The sequence below is a fragment of the Podarcis cretensis genome (genome assembly GCF_951804945.1).
Source record: "Podarcis cretensis genome assembly, chromosome: 12".
Classification (NCBI taxonomy): Eukaryota; Metazoa; Chordata; class Lepidosauria; order Squamata; family Lacertidae; genus Podarcis; species Podarcis cretensis.
The window spans coordinates 31,825,040-31,839,509 of record NC_137181.1 but is presented as its reverse complement, the minus strand read 5'-3'; the positions used below and the strand labels follow the sequence as shown (position 1 = coordinate 31,839,509).

At 43.6% G+C, this 14,470-nt stretch overlaps 1 protein-coding gene across 11 annotated transcripts in view; it reads right to left on the bottom strand.

The window, feature by feature from the left end:
* Positions 1-5,416: 5,416 nt before the first annotated feature.
* Positions 5,417-14,470, bottom strand: part of LOC307199829 (uncharacterized protein C7orf78) — a 45,959-nt gene continuing 36,905 nt past the window's right edge. For all 11 annotated transcript variants that reach the window (XM_079947945.1, XM_079947941.1, XM_079947944.1 and 8 more), the window contains 4 exons: positions 12,429-12,513; positions 9,713-9,861; positions 6,754-6,834; positions 5,417-5,857 (listed from right to left, as the gene is read on the bottom strand). In XM_079947945.1, coding sequence (XP_079804071.1) covers positions 5,585-5,857; positions 6,754-6,834; positions 9,713-9,861; positions 12,429-12,513 — 588 coding nt within the window. In that variant the 3' untranslated portion in view covers positions 5,417-5,584. The remainder of the gene's footprint in view (positions 5,858-6,753; positions 6,835-9,712; positions 9,862-12,428; positions 12,514-14,470) is intronic.

Genomic DNA, 14,470 nt, shown 5'->3' with positions numbered 1-14,470 from the left:
AAGCCATTTGTTTGGGTCCTAGCCTTCCCTGTGACAGCCCTTTAGATATTTGAAGATGGCTATCATATCTCCTCTCAGTCTCTTCTTTTCAGGCTAAACACGCCCAACTCCCTCAACGGTTTTTCATAAGGCTTGGTTTCCAGACCCTTGATCATCTTGGTTGCCTTCCTCTGCACAATATCCTTCTTAAACTGTGGGGCCCAGAGTACTCCAGGTATGGCCTGACCAAAGGAGAACAGAGTGGCATTAGCTTTTTTAAAAAAACAGCATTAGCCTTTTTTGCTGCTGCATCACACTGTAGACTCATGTTAAGCTTGTTGACTTATGATAAGACCACTGGATCCTTTTCACATGTACTACTAACATGAAATTGAATAGCACCTGGAAAGCTCTGCTTTGCTGGGTGATATGTCCTCTCCCTGCTCTTTGAGTTCCTTTGGAGAAGGGATGGGATATAAATTTAATAAACAAATAAACCCCTCATAGTTTGTTCCTGCTCGACACAGTACACCACATAGCATTCTCACCGTTACTTTCCAACATTTTGTTTACACCACACAGTTTGTCTCTCACTGAACAAATGTGCGAAAGGCGTGATCTTTACCAAGTATGATTCTATTATTCTTTAAATAGACACTTCCCTTTAACTTGCCATCACTGCCTGAAGAAAACCACAGGAGTGAGAAGCATCTAGTCTGTATAAGCAAATAGCAAGCTGAGTTTTCTTCAGTACAGCTCCCCTTGACTGTCTCAAAATACAAGAATCCAATGTTAGCAGAACATTAAGTAGCAGCTGAGACAACCCTCAAGCTATTTAGAGCACTTGCATTGTTCTGTGATTAAATCTCATGATCATGTTATGATGTAACAATCTTTACGAGCTAAGTGGCCAGAATTAAAATCGTGTTTCATATTCTACCGAGCAGAAATCAGAATGGCTGGTGCGGATAAACTGCAACTGTACAAAGTCCGCCTAATTTATTTCCAGTTCTTGTTTTGCAAAGCGTGTTCTCCCTAAAATGAGAGCACGTGTTGCGGTGGGGTCTGCCAAGCCAACCCTCTGTTGCCAGGCAGGTAAAGAGGAGCTGGCTTGGGGCAACGATTGGATGGCCGGGTTGCTGGGGCTAATTGCATGTTGCAAATTGGGTGGGTGGGACCAAAGACTTTAAATATTGGGGCACTCAGCTTTTGCTTTCTCTTTTGCTGAGTGCATCGGATCACCCGCCCGCCCGCCCTGAGTTCCAGTTGACCTTGCTATGCCTGTCATGGGGTCGTCTGCCATTGGGGCAGGGGCCTAGTAGGAATTTTTTCCATTTGGCTGATTGGCTGGTGCCATTTGGTTTTTGCCTACTACTTAGCAATTTGTCACAACTTGTAAGGTTGCGCTTAGGCATTGGTTATAAAATTGGTTGGAGGAGGGGTAAGGATAGGCTGGGCCTGCCCCTCCAATGGTGGTGTGGAAGGGAATTCCGTTAAAGGAATCCAGGGGCTTGCCACGATTTTGTCCAATCCCTGAAATGGCAAGCCCTGGGGAGCAGGTTGGGTGAGCGGTGAGGGCCTGTGACTCAGCTCCGTTGCTCCCCAATATTGTTTTCTCTTCACTGGCTTCTGAGGGAGTTTGGAAGTCAGTTCTGTCCCAGGCGGGGGGGACAGATAGCCTAAGCAACCACTCACAGATTATGTATTTTAATAAAGTTGTGACCAAAATTATGCCAAAAACCTTAAACAAAAATTATGTGTGAATTGTGAATTATTTTGAGGGGTGGCTTGGGGACCTCGACACGCAACGGCTTTTCCCATAGTATTTTGCAAAATGGATGCCAACAGCCAGCTTAGACAAGACATGCACAACAATGCCAAACTGCTTCAGAGCCCTAGGAGCCTCTCTTGCTATAAAAGCCCTCTACAAACTTTCAATTATTGTGTTTCCATTTGAACAAGACAGGAAATGAACTGGTCAACAGCTCTGTCTTGCAAAGGAAAGGACAGATTCAAATTCGATTAAACTCAGTGCTTGGTCTTTCAACTGATTTCAAAGGGATCAAGGCCTCACAAGGACAGTCAAGCAAATTGGATCAGAGGCGAGAGGGACAGGTCTATTTCCAAACTGTCTCGAGTGGCATTTACAGAAGATGTGGCTCTGTCTTCTAGGAATAGAAAGGAAGAGAGTGTTTACTTCCTACCCACTCCCAAGATGTTTAAGGTCCTAGAGAAGCAAGCATTGTATGCTAAAGAGTGGCCAAAGCAACATTGCCTAAAAGCTTTCCAGTGCTAAGGAAGATCCCTTCTGCATCAAAGCTTTAGATGGTTCCTGTTTCCAGATATTAATAAGCACATCTCCAAAACACAAGGAAATTCCTGTTCTGTTTCTGATGGCTATTTTGACTCCAGGGAACAAGAGGAAGCTGCCTTGACGTTAGAAAGAGAGAGAAAAAACTGCCGCCGTTTTCAGAGTTATGTAACAAGCCTAATAGAGCAAACAAGGATCCCTGTCAAAAATGTGGATTATCAATCCAAAAAGCTACGTGTATTTGACTTGTCTTTAAAAAACCTCGTTCGTACTGTTAAAAATACATGGAAGAATTTAAGGCCTCATCTCATGGGTCATGAATGCCAACAAAAGTACTTTGAATGGGGCACAAATACCATTGCACAAGATGATCATGACAACTTGTGATGTGTCCATGTAACAAGCTGACCTGACATCTCCATTGGGGCAGCTAAATCATTTTAGACCCTGGACTTAATGGTCTTGCTAGGGTGGGGGGAGTTTCATGCTTTATGATTGCTTCTACGCTCCTTAAGAGTGTTACAGCAAAAACAATGGTTAGCTAACTCTCTTTTTTTCTTTTTAAAGAAATACTCTGAGCATGTGCCCATTTGTAGGTCCAGAGTGTAGCCTGCCAAATGGTGAAATGTGGGGCAGCCCCATGGTCATCATGGCAGCCATGAAACGACCCCAGAGCCAGTTGCCTTGGCATGGATGTTGATGTCCCCAAAAACCAGCAGTCTGGGAGTCCTCAACACCACATCTTGAGACCAGCTCAATAAAAGAATGAAGTGATCCAGTAGCAAGGATTGCCAGCATAAAACACAAATGCTGGAAGTATCAGAAAATAAAAGATGCTGAGGTCAGGGAAGAACCTTGAATGCTTTTTCTAGTTCAATAAAGAAAATCTACAGAGTCAGGGCCAGATTTAGGTTTGATGAAGCCCTAAGCTCCTGAAGGTAATGGGGCCCTTTATATGTCCAGCTGTCCCTTGTGAACAACAAATTGTCGCTGTTTGTTGTGTTGAATATATTCTATATGGTAATTTATGGACCTAATAGGTATCTAAAGCCATTTGCACATGTTGCCATGCAACCAGTCCATCCGTAAGCAGACCCCTGTGTTGCAATATAGACAAGCTGAACAATATAACAATAACAATGGCACTAAACACTATTATAGACTAATATAAATGATCAGAAATTACAACCAAAGTCTCTAAATCTTCTTCCCCAGTTGCAGTAGAATAATTCAAAAGTTTGATATATACATAATCTGTCACCAAATATCACCGGAACAGAGTTTCCAGATAACCAATCTGTTTCGTTCAATGCTTCATCAATTCTTCATCAACCAGACTTGTAAGAATTAATATGAGAAGGATGCAGTTCAATTTCTTAACAAGCCAATCTTACATGTAAGCAAATATAAACGCTGTAGAAAATATGCTCTGGATCACTGGTCATATGATACTGTAGTCACTGAAGCAACCACTCCATGCAGAATGTAGGCACCCTATATATAGAAATGAGCAAACCAGTGATATTTTAGGGAGCAGGCTAGCAGGTGGGGCCCATTATTTACATCATAGGAGCCTACACAACACAAAACACTGTTGCTGTAGGTAGGTTTTATTTTATTTGTTTTTTTTATCTTATATTTTGGAAATGTGCATCCAGGGTTTTTCCCCCCTTTAAACTTTTTTTGGGCCCCCAAGAGAGTGGGACCCTAGGCTATAGCTTGTTTAGCTTATATGTAAATCCGGCACCGTACACTGTGAACATCTTTGCTGTTCCCCTGCAGTAAGCACTGAATGGACTCGAGGCTTAGAGACAAACAGCAACCGCTGACACAGCCTTTCGTTTGGATGAGAGCTTTAGGCACACGTGATGTGTTTTTCCAGGGAAACCACCTTTATACTCATTCATGGAGCTGTGAGACTTTTTTTCAGCGGCCTGTTAAATGCTGTGTCTAGAGTGTGCTTCCATACGCATGGGGCAGATAACACTCTCATTTGTGGTAGGATCGTTTCCCCTTTGTTTTTAGATGCATGCATCCTATTGCCTTTATGTGACATGAACTTCTTTTACACAACTGCATGTGTGCTCATGCATGGGCTGAGTGCATATGTGCCTGCATTTCTGTGTGGTGTGTTGGCGTGACAGCTGTGGCCATGCCCACTTCAGCCATGCCCACCTTTGCTTTGGCCACACCTTCTGTGTGGGCACGTGCCCACTCTCAGAAGTTGGCTGTAAAGAAGAGCTCTGCAGCAGAAAACGGTTGCCAACCCCCATATGCAGTAGGGCATATCAAATCCACCTGATCCAAACCCATCTTTATATGCTGTATCAAACGACATGTTCAAATCTCTGAATGTGCTATACAAATTCATGCCTCAAGAGGCATACCTGGTTGGGATGAAGGATGCCCATTCTGCTCCAGAAGCCATTAACTATCATTGCAATCAGAAGCCCATGTGAAATTATTCTGTGAGGGCACATCAACTTTCACCTGTTTCTAGCCTGTTCCTCTGATTTCACATACCGTGTGCTTCCATTTGCTCATTCTGCTGTGCTCAAAGCCTGTTTCTCTACCCCACGCTGGTACAGGTTATGTGAGACACACTTCGTAGAATCATAGAGTTGAAAGGGACCACGAGGGTCACACAGCAATGCAGGAATCTGAGCTATCTCAGATCTTTCACAGCATCAGGGTGCAGATTCTGCAGCAGGCCCATTTGTCTTCTCCAAAGGAAGTTCTACTTGATTCTCAGAGTATTAACATATATATTTTTGCTAATTTCCCCCTATTTGAATACGGATTGATGGTTTTGATTACAGTGGTACCTCGGGTTAAGAACTTAATTCGTTCCGGAGGTCTGTTCTTAACCTGAAACTGTTCTTAACCTGAAGCACCACTTTAGCTAATGGGGCATCCTACTGCCACTGCATCGCCACCAAGCGATTTCTGTTCTCATCCTGAAGCAAAGTTCTTAACCCGAGGTACTATTTCTGGGTTAGTGGAGTCTGTAACCTGAAGTGTCTGTAACCCAAGGTACCACTGTATATCATTTTTAGCAAAACACTCCTGTGTGCCATTAGATGTGGGAGTGTATTATATTGAGAAAACCATCCCTTGCTGCACTTGTTTGTTTGTTTGTTTATTATTATTATTATTTACAATTATTACATGCACTGTGATAAGGAGAGGATGAGATTTATCCTCCTGCAATACAGAACCCTACTGGCACTAGAATAGCAGCAATGAGGTATTTACAATCCAGGTATTTACTGAGTGTTCGTGGTCTCCCCCTCATTATTTGCACCTCAGTTCCTCGACACTCTGGGCAACGCCACTTGGCAGCAAGAAGCCCAAAGGTTCTGGTTTTATATGCATTGACAGCTGCAACCCCAGTGTTGCCATAGATGGTGGCTGTGAGAGCTGTCCTTTTTTCAGGCTTTTCTCCTGCTGCCTGCCGGCCTGTTGCTGCATCTCAATATCGCTCTCAATGGAAACAGCTGCGCTTGGCGTTTTCTGCCTCAGACTAGATGCAGCTTTTCTTCTGTCCTGGGCCTGTTTCTGGGCTGCCTGGAAAGCAGGGAGGAAATGTCACAAAAGGTCAACATCCATATCTAGAAAGCCTGTCTAATTTTGTTCTCTCTCGCACACACACCACTATAATTCACGGGCATTCAATGAAGCAAAAATTTGGGCAGATTGAGGACATATAAAATGCTACCCTGCTTCACACAGAGCGCAGTTCAGCTGTGGAACTCACTGCCACAAGAGGCAGTGGTGGCCACCAACTTGGAAGGATTTAAAAGAGGAACGGACACATTCGTGGAGGAAATGGCTACCAACCAGCCACAATGCTTGTTCCTCTTCCTCCACAGCTGGAGGCATTAATGCTTCTGAATGGAAACCACAGGAAGAGGAAGTTCTCATGTGCTCAGTTCTGGCTTGCCAGCTTCCTATAAGGCCACTGTGAGAACAGGAAGCTGGACTAGATGGGCCTCTGGCATGATGCAGAGGGCTCTCCATATCTTATTTACGTGACCCATGAAGGCTGTAGGTGTGTTCCTGGAGCACGTTCCTCACTTCTTCTCAGTGAAGGCTGGTCCATTAGGGCAAGTTGGGTGAGTCCATCAGGGTCAGTCTGTCCTCAGTCAGCCCCCATCCGCCTGTCTTCTTACTTAGAACCAATAAGGAGGTGGCACTGCCTGTCATTGGCTCTGACTCTATCTACTGCTGGTCTACCGGTCTTCTGTCCCACCAGTCCCGAGGACAACTAGCCACCACAACAACTTCTATCCCAACTTTCCTTCAGTTCCTCCCCTGATGTGGGGAACCTGTGGCTCTCTGTGTCTTGAATGGAACTGGTGGGAGTTGTCTAAATATCCTCTGTACTTTATACTATAAGAGTTCCTTAGAGGGGAATAAACAGGTTTTAAACTGGGTTGCTAGATTTCCTGAAGGCAACGTACCTCTTTCAACCACAGCTGGCTTAGCGTTTCTTCTACACGTTCCAGAAAGGCACTGTGTGCAGCTCTTTGGCTTCTGTGCCTCTGAGGACAAAATCATTAAAATAATATAAGAAAACTACTGGCGGGCATGGTTTTAACCAAATGGGGATTCACAGATATCAAACATCTTAAAACGAAAGGGCCTTGCTCTGCAGCTAGGCTTTATAACATAAGCATAGCCTGAAGGGAAGATACATAACATTTACTGGCAAAAAAGGCTTTAGCTGCAATAATTGAATACCCATCCAAATTGAATATCATACAGACACCCATTTACTAGTGAGGATATGTACTCGGCCTGTTTCAAGTGTTTTTAATGCTAGTGCTTCACAGTTGCCAAATATGATGAGAGCCTATCAAAAAACTTTCCCCAGCAGGCCTATCTCCTCACATATCTGTGGTTGCCTGTGAGGAGCACTGGCCTCAGCAGATATAAGCCTAACAACAACAACAACAACAACAACAATAGTTGTTTTATTATTTATACCCTGCCCATCTTGCTGGGATTTCCCAGCCACTCTGGGTGGCTTGCAGCATATCTAAAAACATAATAAAAACATCAATCATTAAAAACCTCCCAATACAGGGCTGCCTTCTGATGTCTTCTACAAGTTGCTAAATTCTTTATCTCCTTGACATTTGAGGGGAGGGTGTTCAACAGGGAGGGCGCCACTACTGAGAAGACCCTCTGCCTGGTTCCCTGTAACTTCACTTCTCGCAGTGAGGGAAGACCCTTAGAGGAGGACTTCAGTGTCCGGGCTGAGTGATGGGGGTGGAGATGCTCCTTCAGGCATTCAGTACATGCCTGACATGAACATGCAAGGGGTTTGGGGAGAGTAGGTGCGAGCAAACAAGCTGTACACCATCCCTGTCATCCTCCATTTGCCTGGGAATAAGCCCCACTGAATTCAGCAGGGTTTACATCAGAGCAGACATGGTTCGTACTGGGGTGTTAGCAATTCATTTATGTAACGGTGGTGGCAATGTTTGTGTTTTTCCTGCAGTTTCTTGGCAAAGCCGAAGTTCCTGAAAGCCTCCATGATGTGTGCTTCGTTTCAAGCGATTGAAGTCCCTTCAGCAACAACAGGAAGCACCTCATCCAATCATCCATACAGAGGACTGGCAAGATTTGTACTGTGATATGATTTCGCACAATGCCTAAAAATATGCCATGCGTTTTTTAAATTTAAAAAATCAAGCTGAACACAGAAGAACAAAAAGAGAGAGGAACAAATAAAATAACAGAAAGCATAGGTTGGGGGCAGCAGTAAACATCTGAACTTACAGGAGGGACAGGATAATGTACAGGGCAACAAATCATGGTGGGTCGGAGGGCCCACTCTGAATTACACTAGGCCAGGCATAGGCAAACGCAGCCCTCCAGATGTTTTGGGCCTACAACTCCCATGATCCCTAGCTAACAGGACCAGTGTTCAGGGATGGTGGGAACTGTAGTCCCAAAACATCTGGAGGGCCGAGTTTGCCTATGCCTGCACTAGGCAGGTGCAGAGCCTAGGAGATTCCAGAAGGCAGCCCTTGCTATTTCCTCCCTAGGGGAGGGAGGAGACCAGCAGCACCTCCTATTAGCAGTGGCAGTGGGCAAGGCATGCCATGGAGGCCAGATCTGTTGTCCCTGTGAATTCTGTCACCCAAGGCAGTCACCTCCCCTTGCCTCATAGGTGGGCTGGCCCTGCTTTGCAAGAAAAATCTCTGCCCAGTATTTTCCATGTGGCTCTAAAAAGTTGCTAAACCAGGTTCTGCATCAGAAAGTTCTGGGTTCTGTGCTGCCCAGCAAATGCTGGCACATGAATACATGCATCTGTGATTCTACCTACTTTGTGTAGCATCTAAACAAAGCAGGAACAAATTCAAGCATTCACCATAAACCACATAATCGTAGTATGTTATTACCTAAAGTGACTAAAAATTCTTAACTGATATCTTCATAGCTATGATCCAAAACTTTGCATCTGTATACAGGGATCCTCACCCAATGTCAGGGAGGTGCCCCATTCTATATGGGGCATCAATGGGGAACCTGTGGTCATCTAGAGGTTTTTGGATTCCATCAGCCCTGGCCAGCATGGCCAAAGTTCAGGAATTATGGGAATTGTAGTCTGGAAACATCTGAAGGGTCAAAGGTTCCTTATCCCCAATATAGCATATCTATATCAGGGAATCAGATGGAAGCCTTACTGGTTACAATGGAATTTTCTTCCACATGTATTAGTGCTTATAATTTAAAAGCATTTGCAGCTCAAGCGATATTAAACAGTAGGCAAGATTCTACACATGCTATTACACTATTTGCCAACATGCATTTAAATCTCCAAGACTAGCTCAGGAAAATTACGCCTCCCACATTCTGAAATGGCTCTGGCTTGTTTCCGTTTAAAACAACACAAGAGTCATTCATACCTCATTAGGAAAAGTCTATAATTTGTCAGAAAGCCCAAGTCGCTTCTGATCCCTGGAAAAATGGGTGAATTTATTCCTTTCAGCCTGCAATGTAGCCAATGTACCCAAGGTTCTACAGTATATTTTTTGCTTTTTCTAAAAAAAAAAATGTCGTTCATGGCATTTTGCAAGAGAAACAGTTACAGTTTTCAAACAAAACTATAAATAACAGCAGGCCTACAAATATCTTCCTCTTCTACCTGTGAGAACCTGTTTATGAGACAGACATTTAAAAAAACAACCCACAGCCTGTTTTCTAATTATATCACCTTAGGTTAGAATCTGGCTAGCTATCAGCTTTGCAGAAACTCCCAAGTACTCCAGCAAAGCAATGCCCTTATTTTATTTTATTTTTTTTAAAAAAAAAAAACCATTCAGAACACCCACAGATTTCTATTCCAAATATGAGTACAGTGGAAGAAGATGCGAAGAAGGGAAGGGAATTATGGAGTGTTGTACTAACTGTGAAGGAAACAGGTTTAGTAGGCCAAGGCTCCTTTGGCAGAAGTAACTTTGAATCCCACTTGAGTTCTTGAGGCTTGTAGCAGGTGGTGAATCTTTCTTTAGATTGGGGTCTCCCCTTTTCTTCCGCGAGAGGATGGAGTCCGTGGACTGAAGAGGGACAGAAAACAAAAGGCAGTTTGTGCTCAGAATCCATATTGTGCATTGCTGCTGACAGGGAAAGGATTTGAAAGTGCATGCAGCACAATCCTATGGTGTTTACTTGGGAGAAAGTCCAACAAGAGCCAATGGGACTAATAGTATTGCAGTCAAAGCAACTAGCCAGTTTTAGGGGAGCCACACTGGTCTGGCTGCCCTGGGTGCCAATAACCGCAAGGGGTGCCACAACCACTATGCAGAATGGAGCATGAGAGGTGGGGTTTGTGTGTGCCAATTTTTAGCGTTGCACAGGGTGACACAAAAATTTGAGACCCCCAATGTCTGCCACTGGGCTAGATTTTGGGTAGATTTATTAAAGGGTGTGATGTTGGATTACTGGTATCAAAGTGCTTGGAGATTAGCTTTAGTAGAAAAACGTACATATAAATTGAAAGTAACTAGGGGACAGCCAGGGGCCTTCTCTCTGCCTGGTAAAACAGTTTCATTTAGGCAAGCCTACCAAGATAGGTAGAACATCGATATATGTTTTATTCTGGTGTAGGGTTGTTGTTTTTTGTTTATTGGTGGGTCACCCCCCCAAAAAAATGTTTTAAATAATTGTTTTAAACTCTCTGTTTTACTGATAATTCCATTCTTTTACTCATTTTGCAAACCACATTAAAATTATTTGCTTTTATACTCAAGTGCCATGCATATCTTAATAAATCAAGAATCAGAGGCCAGATTTGCACCAGGCACATCATACACTTGTGCCTCTTGCTGTATTCCATTTACCTAACAGGTGGACACATATTCACATGAAGTTTTGTAAATGTAACAGCAGATGTTCGGCCTTCTGCCGAGTTTGCTGCTCCATAGATCGCAACCAGTTAGCGTAGATGTTCAGTCCTGAACTCGTCTATCAGTGCCACTTACACATTCTCCAGAGCACCTAGGACACTGCTAAATGGCAACAGCATGGTCAAATATGGCAAGTGAAATTTAAGTGGGGTATACGAACAAAAGAGGAAGCTTTGGACTGCCCTAGCCAAGCTTCACAATCACCCATTTGTAATGATATGTTGACTTTTGAGTGTTATAAACAGTCAAATGAGAATCTTAACATTAATGTTTTGTGTTATAAATATGCCTGAAACTAACCTTTATTACTATTGTTCCCTAAAGGAAATAATGGCTGTTGTGAGGGCCAACTACTTAATATGTCTGCTTAATGAAGATTAATACTATCAGTGTCGAAGAAGAAGAACTCTGGGCGGCTCCCAACAGAATATTAAAAACACAATAAAACATCAAACATTAAAAACTTCCCTAAACAGGGCTGCCTTCAGATGTCTTCTAAACATCAGATAGTTGTTTATTTCTTTGACATCTGATGGAAGAGCGTTCCACAGGGTGGGCGCCACTACCAAGAAAGCCCTCTGGTTCCCTGTAACCTTACTTCTCGCAGTGAGGGATCTGCCAGAAGGCCCTTGACACTGGACCTCAGTGTCCGGGCTGAACAAATGGAGGTGGAGAAGCTCCTTCAGGTATACTGCACCAAGGCTGTTTAGGGCTTTAAAGGTCAGCACCAACACTTTGAAATGTGCTTGGAAACATAGGTAAAGGTAAAGGGACCCCTGACCATTAGGTCCAGTCGTGGCCGACTCTGGGGTTGCAGTGCTCATCTCGCTTTACTGGCCGAGGGAGCCGGCGTACAGCTTCCGGTTCATGTGGCCAGCATGACTAAGCCACTTCTGGCGAACCAGAGCAGCGCACGGAAACACTGTTTACCCTCCCACTGGAGCGGTACCTATTTATCTACTTGCACTTTGACGTGCTTTCAAACTGCTAGGTTGGCAGGAGGTTTGGAAACATACTAGGAGCCAATTGCAACCCTCTTTAACTTCCTGGATAGCTCAGCAGGGGGTTGTACTACATGATCCTCGGGGCCCCTTCCAACTCCATGAGTCTATGATTCTATTATTTATTACAGGGATGAGGAGCCCTTTTCAGCTTATGGGGGCCACATTGTCATGTGGGCTACCTTTTGCAGGGCCAGCAGCAAAAGTTGGTAGAGCAGCAGACATTAATGTTACCTTTATAGAATCATAGAATTTTAGAGTTGAAAGGGACTCTGAGGATCCTCTGGTCCAACCTCCTGCAACGCAGGAATAGGCAGCTGTCTCATGTGGGGATCGAACCTGCAACCTTGGCATTATCAGCACCATGCTCTAACCAACTGAGCTATCCAGTGCAATTATACCGTAGGCCGCTATACAGTATATAGTATATCGACTCATACACCCCTATCTATCCTCCACCCAAGTAAGTAAGAAGCATTATCAGATTTCAAGGACATATTTCAGGTAAGGAAGGAGGGTGCAAAGCAGGAACAGGAGGAGGAAGCGCAGCCTGGAGAGAGTCTTGAGAGCCACAACCCACACCGCACCCCCTGCCCAGCACAATGCAAGCTTCCCAATCCAATTTATTACTGAGAGAACATGATGTTCAAACTATAATGTTCCTCTGATGCACGAAATGGGTGTCATACCTACTTCTGAAGATCAGCGAGGACTTACCTTTGCTTAAACACTGGGATTTCAACTTTAGATTCAGAGGGTCTCTGGCATAGCTGGTCACAAAATTTGGTCTATCTGGTTCATACTGTACGGGGAAAAAGATGAAGAGGGGACACCTGGATTTGCTGGCAAACAACTTGGGAGCAATGCTTTGGCACTTGTCATTCTTACTGCCCATTCACAGCGACTTCCTTTTGTATATAGCAAACAGGGTTATTTTATTTTATTTTGACATACTTCTAAATTTTTTTAGGTTTGTCGAGTTTTTTTGCCTCCTGCTGTGGCACTGTACTTTTAAAGCAAAGGCTATACACCACACATTTAAAACACACAACTTCCCCCCCAAGAATTCTGGGAACTGTAGTTTATCTTTCACATTATGACAATTCCCAGCATACTCACAAGCTACAGCTCCCAAGATTCTTTGGGTGGGAAGTCATGTGTTTTAAATATACACTGTGTACATAGCTTTAATAAGTGAGCCATTCTACATTTCTTTCATGCTGCTGTTTTTAATGGATTTATATCCCATATTTTGCTTTATTTATTTATGTTACTAGGGTGGGTTTGGGGGGTGTGTTTTTTTTTTTTGTATTGTTGTGTTTCAGTCTCGAGGCAACACCAGGGTCCTTTTACGGCAGTACAGTGGTACCTTGGTTTAAGAACAGCTTAGTTTATGAACAACTTGGATTAAGAACGCTGCAAATCCGGAAGCAGATGTTTTGGTTTGTGAACTTTGCCTTGGAAGCAGAACATGTTCTGTTTCCTGTTGAGTGTGTTCCATTTGTAAACTCAGTCCCCTGCTGCTATGGGAAAGCACGCCTTGGTTTAAGAATGCTTTGGTTTAAGAACAGACTTCCGGAACGGATTAAGTTTGTAAACCAAGGTACCACTGTAGTCTTCAACTAGTGGGTGGCAGCCTGATTCAAGGTGGGTGGCAACAGGAGCACTCTGCAAATATAAAGTAAAAGACTAAGAAATGGGTCTCCAAATGCATGTTTGGGTTAAAAGTGGGTCATGGGTCTGAAAAGGTTGAAGACACTTATTTTAGCAGATTGCAAGGTAGGGTAGAGATTCTCTAAAAGAAATAAACAAACAAAAAGTGACCCTGGAACCGGACAGAGCTCATTTCTTGCCACATACTCAGTTGTTAAAGCTCAGCTAACATCAATAAAACTGATTTGTAAATTTCTGAGGCTCTCAAAAGTCAACAGAAGACACACAGCTGTCATTAATAATCTACAGTCACTTCCTGGTTTAAGGCAGGAATAAGTTATCCAGTAAGTTTAGTATGGAAATGCTAATCTTAGCTTTTCAAAGCACCTCAGATAATCATCTCCGTATACACATTCTTAACCGGTTCTGCTAGTAAACACCTGCCCCTTGTTAACATCATAAGGTTCACATGTGACTGCATAAGCAGGGCCGTCTTTCAATGAAAAAAAAACACACTTTTAAGTCAGGTCTGAGGACCAATTTCTGCTTGGGGCCACATTTTCTTTTAAGCAACCTGCTGCATGCTAGTGGTACATGAGATGAGAGGGAAAAGTAGGAGAACAATTCTAAAGTTTACCTTTGCATGGTAGGCTACTTCCCACATGTATTCATGCACCCTTCTCTGTCCTCCATTGAAGTAAGGGCTGAAGAACATATTCCAGCCACTCAGAAACACTCATAGGGACATAGGAAGCTGCCTTCTGTTGAGGAAGACTGTTGGTCCATCTAGCTCAGAACTGCCCTACACCTCTCTGCATCCTCCAGGCCAAACACTCAAGAAGGGTGCAGATCCAGTGTGGGGTTTGGCCTGGGAAGGGATGAGGCCTAGGAAGAGTCCTGAGGACCAGGTGGAAAGGCCTCCTGTCCTAGCTCCAACCTTAAAAGTTTGGTGTGATAAAAGTAATGATATTGGGGGTTTTTTTAATACCACAGAGAGGGTTAACCTGTTAATTTGTGTTGTGGTTGAATGGAGAAAAACAATGAAATGCATTAGAAATGGCTGTATTGGACATTAATGTGCCTCTATAAAATAATTTAAGTCTCAT